The 9,548-nt window shown below is 32.4% G+C and overlaps 1 protein-coding gene across 1 annotated transcript; it reads left to right on the top strand.

Moving 5' to 3' along the window:
* Window positions 1-2,715: 2,715 nt before the first annotated feature.
* LOC110647210 (proline-rich receptor-like protein kinase PERK3) lies at window positions 2,716-9,027 on the top strand. Its single transcript, XM_058151377.1, has 6 exons — window positions 2,716-2,791; window positions 2,872-2,942; window positions 3,106-3,188; window positions 7,983-8,444; window positions 8,676-8,751; window positions 8,862-9,027. Exons 1-4 carry the CDS (start codon window positions 2,740-2,742, stop codon window positions 8,146-8,148), a joined length of 372 nt encoding a protein of 123 aa, XP_058007360.1. The 5' UTR covers window positions 2,716-2,739; the 3' UTR covers window positions 8,149-8,444; window positions 8,676-8,751; window positions 8,862-9,027.
* Window positions 9,028-9,548: the final 521 nt, after the last annotated feature.

The following is a 9,548-nucleotide window of genomic DNA, read 5'->3' as shown; positions in this document are numbered from 1 at the left end:
AAAAAAAATAATTTGTTTTTTTATTAAAAATATATTTTTCATTCACTTATTTTTTAAATATTTTAAATATTAAAAAATATGAAAAATATTTGATGTAAAACAAACGAAGCCTAAGATTTTCAATTATACGATCCAAACCGTGGGAATAATTCCACAGTTTTAACGTAGGTAAAAAGCTTTTGACCAAATTAGCTAGGCAGACAACTTGCCAAAGGTTTTGTTAATCCAACATAAGAAGATTAATCGTTGCAAACAATATAGTTAAAAGTCATAATCATTTTTTTCTCATTTATTTTCTTTTTTATTTTTTCTCATATATTTTTTTTTCTTCTTTATATTTTTCTTTCTCATTTATTTTTTTCAACATTATCTTTTTTCTTTCTCATCTATTTTCTTCGTCATCTTTTAATCTTTTTTCTTCATCATCTTCTTCTTTCTCATCTTTTTTATTTAATTTATTTTTCTTTGTCATAAGATAAAAATTTTGTTCAAATATATTTTTATTAGTAAATTATTTGTAATATTAATTTTTAATAATTTTTTTATTATAATATATATATATATAATAATTTTTTTAGTAATTTGTCTTATAAATATCTTTTTATATGTAATTTCTTATTAATATTTTTTATAATAGTTATTATTAGTAATGTATTTTGATAAAATTTTTATATCAATTTTTTAGTTCTATTTTTTCATTAATAATTTATTATTTTGGTAATTTTTTGAAAAACTTGTTTGTTTGAATTTTTTATTTGTTATTTGGAAATATAATTTTTTTAAATTTTTTTAAAAATTAGCAACCTCCTTTGCAAAATTAGTTATAAATAACATCCGCTCTATAAAATGAATATAAAATTATAAAATTGAAAACACAAAATTTTTTATAACTAATTATGTTGTTGTTGCCATTTTGGTTACTAAATCGGTTTCTAGTAGAAATCGATAATTTTTTATCAAAGTTTTTTTTTTAAATTCAATTAATTTAACAATCGATTTTGTTACCTATTATTATTTGCAATCAAGTTCATAGCAACCGACAAAATCAATTACTAAATTAGTTACTAAATCAATAAGCAATTTATTTTTAATGAACTAGCAACCAATTCATTCGATTGTTAATTTATTTTTTTTAGTGTAATGATAACTAATTCAGATTTCAATTATTTTTATTATGTTAATCTAACAGTAAAAATAAAAATATTATTCTTTCTTTATTAAGTTTAGCTTTATTGAAAAGTACTCTGATTATTTAAGAATCAAGAACATATTAATGTGAGTAATTACAGTTTTAAAATTATTTAAGAAATAAATTTAATTTTGGTATATATAAACTAACTTGAAATGTCTGATTTTTTTTTAAAACTAATGTTAGAAAACCTCTATAATTAATATTTAAATTTTTATTAAATAATTTATATATAAAGTAAAATAAAAAGGAATACAACAATTTATACTATTGCAATGATTACTTAGATTAGCATTACGCGGTTTCCTCTTATTTTAAATTATTACAAGTTATAGTCATCAATCATAGCATAATGACAATGTATTCTTAAATAAATTAAGTGTTGTCTGTCATAAGTATAAAACATTTAAAAATATATATTATTTAACATTTAAAAATATATATTATTTATTTATTTATCAAATATTCATGTCTGCACTCTACATGAAATTTTAAAATGTGTACATGATTTTATTTAAAATAATTAATTATAATAAATTTTATTATAATTAATAATTAAAATTTATTATCATTATATATAATAATTATGTAAAATAATTTTACGATAAAAACAATATTTAAGAGGAGCTACGCCATCTAATTAATTAACCAACAAAGTTAACTAACTCTACAAGAAAATAGAAAGAACCTTCCCATCTCTTTTTCTTTGTAGTCCTCAACACCCCCTTCTTCTCTCTCTCTAAACCCTAACTTGAGTTGACCCTGCCGCTTTACAGTCTTGTCTATAACTTCTCCGGTTGCTCTCTCTCTCTCTCTCTCTCTCTCTCAACCTGCCATCTTGATGGATTCCTTGAGGACTTGTTTCAGAAGCACCAAGGCAGATCGCCAACCTAACACTACAGGTATAGTTCCATAAAGGTTCTTGAATTATACTTTTATTTAGGGGATCATGACAAACTGAATTATATCTCCATCCCAGCCTTTGTTTTTCTATTTTAAGTCTTTAATAAAATTTTCCGGTGTCGGCTTATATATATATATATATATGTTCTGATTCTAGCGTTTTTGTTTCCTTTCACTTTGAGGCGTGTTATAGTTCGGTCCAAAGTTGGATCTAGCTCACGAGAAGGATTTGGGCTGAGGCAATATTGCTATGATGAACTAGCAGAAGCAACCGATAAGTTTTCCAACAGAAAACTGCTCGGCGAAGGCGGTTTTAGTCTAGTCTATGAGGGAACACTAGATGGGGTAAAAGTTGCTGTTAAGAAACTTAAAATTCGTCCGGATGAACGGCCGCAGTCGGAAGAAGAATCGGAGGAGGAGATTAAGGTTATTAGCAGAGTAAGTCACAAAAATCTCGTTAAGCTGCTTGGATACTGCATTGAAGGAGACGATATATTGCTTATTTTGGAGTATGTTCCAAAAAAATCCTTGAAACATCATTTACACGGTGAGTCCTTTCTGTGCCCTGAGACATACAAATAATAAATATGATATTACTCACAAGAAATGACAACACAGGAGAGACCACTTTGGAGTGGACAAAAAGAATGAAAATCGCCATGGGAACAGCTAAAGGGTTAGAATATTTACATGAAAATTGTGAGTAGGCTTTTTTTTTTTTTCTTGTTTTTGTGTTATTAATTTATTCATAGCTAAAAGTATTTATTGTTTCCATATAGGCACACCCAAAATCATTCATCGTGATGTTAAGGCCGATAATATACTTATTGACGATAAGTATGAGCCAAAGGTAGAGTTACGTGCCAGGATGTTTTTAGGAGATATTAATTTCATATTTGGATATCAATTTATTTTATTATATTTGATTGTCTTTCATATTAAATTATATCCCTCAATTGCGAAAAAAAAAGCCACAATAAATTGTTAAATCAGCTTGGATTATTTTTGTTCAGATAGCAGATTTTGGACTTGCCCTTCTTTTTCCGGAAACTGGTAGCCTCACTCACATCACTAGATCAAACAAGGGAACTCAAGTGTAAGATGCCTTTTTTTTTTTGGTTTTCTTTTTTTTAGGTTAATTAGCAGAATAAGTTTAAACTTTTATATTTATTGCTTATTTTATCCAAAATTTATAATTTTGGACAATTTAATCATAATTTTCAAAATTGAAAAAAAATTATCCACAACCAATAATTTAATTTAAAGATTTTCACTTTTGTTACATGGAATGCCAAGTGGTATGACAAGTCACAATTTTTCATTTTTTTATTTGATTTATCTCTCTTTTTCATGCACACACAAAGTAAAAATTCTAGAGTAGTAAAATTATATGCGGCAATATTTCTATTTTCTTGTGCGAATGACGTTTCTATGAAACTTAAATTCAAGAAATATAAATCTAGCAAACACCTAGAATGACAGCAATGTAGGTGAAATATAAAAAGGTGAACATAAAAAATAAACAATTAACACAGCAATATGTTACAAGCACATATATAGTTCCAGCAAAAGGAACCTGATATTGAAGCGAAAAATGTCTAATTATTGGGAGTAATTGATGCACCTAATTAACTGATGTTTATAATGGACTGATTTCAGGATTTATGAATAATCAGTTCCTGGTGTGCAGACTAGCACCTTTGAATTGAGCTTCTCCCAATTCATGATACTATGGTTTGACAATATGAATTAAACATTCATACATCTATCATAAACCACCTAATCCATATCGTAGCCATTCTTTCACCACTTTGACTTATTTGACAAGAAACCAAATGCCTAATCAACCTAAAGATTGCTCCTCCTCCTCCTCCACCCCCTCCCCTTCACCCTTAGCAGCAATCAAAACCTTCCCTTCAATTCCCATCAGGCTTCCCAAAATAGATCCACATATCAAAACCTCCCTATCTATACCGTGAAAATCTTCCTCCACATTAGGACACATCATCTCTTTGGAATGTTTTATCCAAATTTGGTAAAGTCCTTGATATCTTTATTCTTAACAAATTCGATAGAAGGGGAAGGAGATTTGGCTTCATTCGTGCTCAATCTTAGTCCATCTTAAGGAACTTTCTAAATGATTTAAATAGCTTGTTGATAGTAACATACAAGCTATGAGCTTTTCAATCAAGGCACAATCATAGACAAGGGACACATTCCCAATCCTAAGATTAGGTTCTTCATGCCAATCACAACAAGCGAATAGTACAACCCCAAACTAGAGTATACAAAGTATAAGAAGTTAATAGTAATAAGGAGAAATCCCCCTTGGATGTTGGTGCGCCTTCTACTTGTCCTATACATGGTGACAATGCAAAAAAATACCCTTGACATATGCTAAGGCCAACCGCGTTTAAGGGATCAAGAGACAAACTATCACGTAGGCAGAAATGATCAGAGTACAAATGAAAATAGAGAATGGCTCTCAGGATCAGTAGTGGACTCGCTTTTAAGCACTCATGCCATCACTAACCTTCAGGAGCATCTCATGGCAGATGGTATTCTTTCAATTAGGGTACTTCCAATAGGAGGCAACCTAGTGCTGCTAACTTTTGATTCAAAAGAGGTCATGGAACCTTTCTTTGATGACTGTTCCTGGCTAAATCAGTGTGTTGCAGATATTCATCCTTGGCAGCAAGTTTGTACGCCAACAAGAAGACTAATTTGGTTTAGATTGCTACCATTGAATGTTTGGATCTCAGATTTTTTGGAATGGATTGGAAATAAGTTTGGTGATTTTATCTCTGTCGCTAGTGGTATGCAAGTCAAATTAAGGTTGGATTTTGCAAGAATTCTTATTAATACCAATTCCAAATTTCCTATTAACAAGGTCTTGGTTATGGATGTCAACAAAGTTCGTCATAATATCATTGTTACTGAAGAGCCATGTACTGAGCTCTTCCATGGCTCTTCCATTCCATGTGCAAAAACTTTCTTCGAAGTTGTTGATGATGTGGATACAGTTCAATCCACTCCTGACCAGTCAGCTGATGGAAATGCCAACTATGCAAGCTCTGGTCATTTAACTCTTGAAGACAAACCCTTTGATAACAATTTTGCTGAGCCTTATCGAGCCTCAGGAGATGACAATAAGCAAGGTAGGTGTCAGTCCTTTGGCTCCTTGGCAGACTCTCCTTTGTAGTTACAAGATGACGCCCACACTACTAATGTCCTGGTTAATAATAATTCTCATCTAGGTGTAGCATCTAATGACTTCACTTGGGTTATCGAGACACGATTGGGAACCCAATTTGTCCAGGTTACAGTGGATCCTTTTTTTGAACTTCAATTGCTAGATAGGCAAGAATTACTACATTCCTCACTTTCTCTTGACCTAGATGTCCTTGAAGGAAGAGCACGAGTTGAACCTGTGAATGAGAATGGATCTATCAATAAGCTTTAGTTAGTTTCCTTTAAGCCCACTTCATGGGCTTGTGCAGGTGATTTCATGCAACAAGAAATAGGAAGCCCAACTATCCTCAATATGGTGCCCATCAGTAAACTGCCCCCACCTTGCTCAAGCCTAGCAAATGATATCCCTTTGTCACACCTCAAACTCAAAGTAAACAGAGTTCTTAAACGATAGAGAAGAACTAAAGCTATTGCTAACCTATTGGGGTTATACCCTTAGTTATCAAAGGATGGGAAAAAACAACCTTCAAAATGTAGATCCAAGAAGGCCTCTACAATGACTAACAGTGAGATTAGGTGGATGAACTCATTACCGATAAGCTTTGCCAGATCCTTAGCCACTTTCTCCCCATAAAGAAGCGACACTAACGCTCGAGCTAGGCAGGAATCTTGGCCTAACTTTCAAAGCAGATGAATCAATTATCTTGAATCAACTAGCACGACAAATTGTTGAGGATCGAAAGAAGTATGTTGCTACTCTATAACTCCGTTTCTTATCCATTTTTGGTTTATAGTTGCTAGGGTACCTTCTATTTTGTTTGGGTTGTTGCTTCCATTGTGGATTTAAATGTCCCAATGCTGCTTTCCCGATGATTAAGAGTGTTTGGGCCTGCGGTGTTCTGTATTGGGTTTCCTCTGATGCTGTTGGATATTCCAAAGATATTATATTGTATGGAATAGAGATTTAGTTGTTATTGCTCAGTTCTTGATTTTCTCCAGATGGTTTTTGCTTTATGGGGATCTTCATATAAAAATTAGTGTTTGCCTATGTCTCATGCATTGCCTGTTGAGTTCAAATCTTTTAGAATAATTTTCAATCGGTTTTAATAGTTGTTGCTAAGGTGTTAATCTTCCCTCTGTTTTTGATTATTTGAATTCTATTGATTTTAAAGCTTTTGATTTGTTGGGGCTCTAGTAGATTATCGGCATCGCTAATAATCCTAGTAGCCTCTGTGGTGTTAGTTAGTCAATCTTCCATTTGTTTGAGATCACATACCTAGCCAATCTAGTTGCATCTCTTCACTTCTACATATCAGGACTCTTTTGAAGTTGGATCCATTAATTTCAAGGGTGTTATGCTCTCCATTTTTTTCTAACCTTCAAAATTTTGCAATTATGGAGTGCTTCCATAATTTGTTGACTCGGAGTGCTACTGTTTTTCCCTAAGTTGTTGCAAATTGAGTCTAGTTTTGGGGTAGCTGGAGATGGCATGTTGTAAAGTCCTAGCTTATTTCTCTTATTGAATTGTTGAAATTTTCATCCAGTGTGGATTTAATATTGATCAAGTGTTGAGTGCCATGAATCAATCAATAAAAGTGTGTTCGAAGTTATGGATCCGCTTGGGCTCTTTGTCGGAATAGCAGTCATCATAGATTTTTGGAATAGGGTGTGCATCTGCTAGTAAATTTTTTGTTATTAGTTTATCATTTTCTGGTGGATGTTCATATCTTGAAAAGTTGCTTTGCTTCTGCCCATAGTCATTCTTAAAGAGATTGTAGAAGGGGCTCATCTTTTGGAGGGAGTGTAAAGCTTGTTAGTTTTCTTTTGCATGGGGCTCCATCTTGCTGCTGTTATCTTTTTTGGTTCTATCGCTAGTCTTCATCACTTTGGGTCTGCTGATTCAACTTCTTCTTGTGCTTTTTTTTTTTAGTTTGCAGCTGTTATTGGGTTTTGTTCTTTTTTTTTTTTTTTCAAATTTTGCAGCATCCTTTGCTTGGGCCTTCCTCATCTTTCTGTCGTTCACCCCTTTTATTAATAAAATTCTTGTTGCTTATAAAAAAAAAAAAAAAAAAAACAAGTGCTTACGTATTATGCAGTCACATAAATTTACTACTCCAAAATTCTTTCTCTGCGTGTGTGTGCGTGGTGAGAGAGAGAGAGAGAGAGGATGAGAAAGGGGGGGAAGAGAGATGAATCAAATTGAAAAAATTAAAACTTCTAACTTGTCAAGCAACTTTGCATCCCATGTGGTAAAATTCAAAATCCCCAATTAGATTTTGCTAATTGGATAAATTTTTTCCAATATCAAAACTTTTGATAAAATTGTCCAAAATTTATAAATTTGGATAAAATGAGCAACCAACACAAAGGTTTGCATTTATTTAGCCAATAAGCCTTTTATTTGAGTGGTTGAATACATTAATATTACAAGTCCGATTTGGAATACTTATAATAAAATAAGAATAAAAAAAGAACCCCTTTTTGGGCTTCTCCATCAAAGATTTTCAATTTGGTTAGTCAATGCAGTTATGCAGATGTTAACAAAAAAAATTGCAGTTATGTAGAAGTAGAACATTATCCTTCTTAAAATTTATCTAAAAAGTCAAATGTTTATTGTTATGGTGTGGTTCATCTAAAGCTAAAAGTTTGGAGAAAAGCTAAGCTTTAAGGCTCTTACATTATTAATTGTTAAATGTAGTTATGCAGATCCAGAGTATTATCCTCAAAAAGTCTCTGAAAAGTCAGATGTTTATTCCTATGGAGTGGTTCTTTTAGAGCTAATATCTGGGAGAAAAACTATATTAGAAGGCATTGACATTGTTGCTTGGGTACGATACTCATCTATAATAGCTAATATCTTTTGAAATTTATGGATTCTTTCAAATATCTCAAATCAAATACTGCTTTTCTATTGTACTATAAAAATAAAGGGGAAAATGATGGTAGAAAATTAAACCTTGGCGAAAAAATAACTACTTGTATTTATCAATTTCAGGCAAAACCTCAAATGGAATCTGCTTTGTGCAGTGGAGACTATACAAATCTTGTCGATTCCAAATTATTACAAACGAAGTATAATGAAAAAGAAATGAAAACAATGATTTCTTGTGCTGCAGCTTGTATATATAAACCATCAAGCTCTCGTCCAAAAATGAATCAGGTCAAAATTCAGTTGCATTATCAATTGGCATATTTTATTCATTTTCACTATTAATTATCTATTAAAGTATTAAAAAATATATATAAGAGGATAGCTTGATTAGTCTTTCTCTATTTTTCAAAGATGCAAAAAGATGCAAAAAGTGAAGAGATACCATTAGACATAAATCAAATATTAAAAAAATGAGAAGAAAATAGAGATAGTTACATTCACATACAGCTAGCCGTGCAGATAGTTCGAGCTCTTGAAGGATATATGTGTATAGAAGAAATATGGAATGAGAAGAATGACAACATATTCCTGAAAGGTACTACATGTGAATTTCCTTTTCTTATGGAAATTTAATATGTTATACACACGATTGCTATACGAAATTCGTATATTAAATTTACTCTTTTCTTTTGATCAACTTTTTAGTGATCTCCCCCATCAGTGGAACTTCCTTGGCCTTCCCCACGGGAATTGACTCTACTTTGTCAAATGGAGCTCAGGGTCCAGATCCTTCATTCCGGGATCCAACCCCAACCAATGGAAGAGATAACCCTCCAGATGCAAGACTGCCCAATGGTGGTGGACAGGTTCAGTTGATTAGTACCGAGTCAGAGTCTGTTGATGGGAAGTTATCTAGATCTCTTAATGATGGTGAGAATGGTGTAACATCAAGGGATTCAACATTAGTTGCCAGCAGTAATGGTGTGACATCAAGGGTTTCAACATTAGTTGCCGGCAGTAATGAAGCTGAGGCTGAATGGATTGAACAGTATGAACCGGGTGTTTATATAACTCTAGTGGCCTTACGCGATGGAACTAGAGATCTTAAACGAGTGCGCTTCAGCCGGAGAAGATTTAATGAGCAACAAACAGAAACTTGGTGGTGTGAGAATCGTGAAAAGGTGTATGAAAAGTACAATGTTCGTAGATCATAAAAATCATTAGTTTCTGGCCAGGCTGCTCGCAGATCCAAGAGAGCCATGTCATCCTCCTCCCAATCTTAGCAACAATGGGAGGATCACATTTTGCAACTTCGATAACTGGATTTTTAAGGTTAAAGCAAAATGACGCTAAACCAACATCTGTTTTTTGGTTTGATGTTCTCACCCCTCC

This window comes from Hevea brasiliensis, chromosome 8 (assembly GCF_030052815.1).
Source record: "Hevea brasiliensis isolate MT/VB/25A 57/8 chromosome 8, ASM3005281v1, whole genome shotgun sequence".
In the NCBI taxonomy this organism is placed as follows: Eukaryota; Viridiplantae; Streptophyta; class Magnoliopsida; order Malpighiales; family Euphorbiaceae; genus Hevea; species Hevea brasiliensis.
The sequence above is the reverse complement of the archived record's forward strand: the minus strand, read 5'-3'. Positions and strand labels throughout refer to the sequence as shown.

What these genes read in the sequence shown, in the direction of transcription:
- LOC110647210 (XM_058151377.1), top strand. Translation starts at nt 2,740, where the DNA reads ATGAAAATCGCCATGGGAACAGCTAAAGGGTTAGAATATTTACATGAA. An exon ending in AGAATATTTACATGAAAATT is followed by an intron (nt 2,792 to 2,871) that starts GTGAGTAGGCTT and finishes GTTTCCATATAG; the next exon opens with GCACACCCAAAATCATTCAT. An exon ending in ACGATAAGTATGAGCCAAAG is followed by an intron (nt 2,943 to 3,105) that starts GTAGAGTTACGT and finishes ATTTTTGTTCAG; the next exon opens with ATAGCAGATTTTGGACTTGC.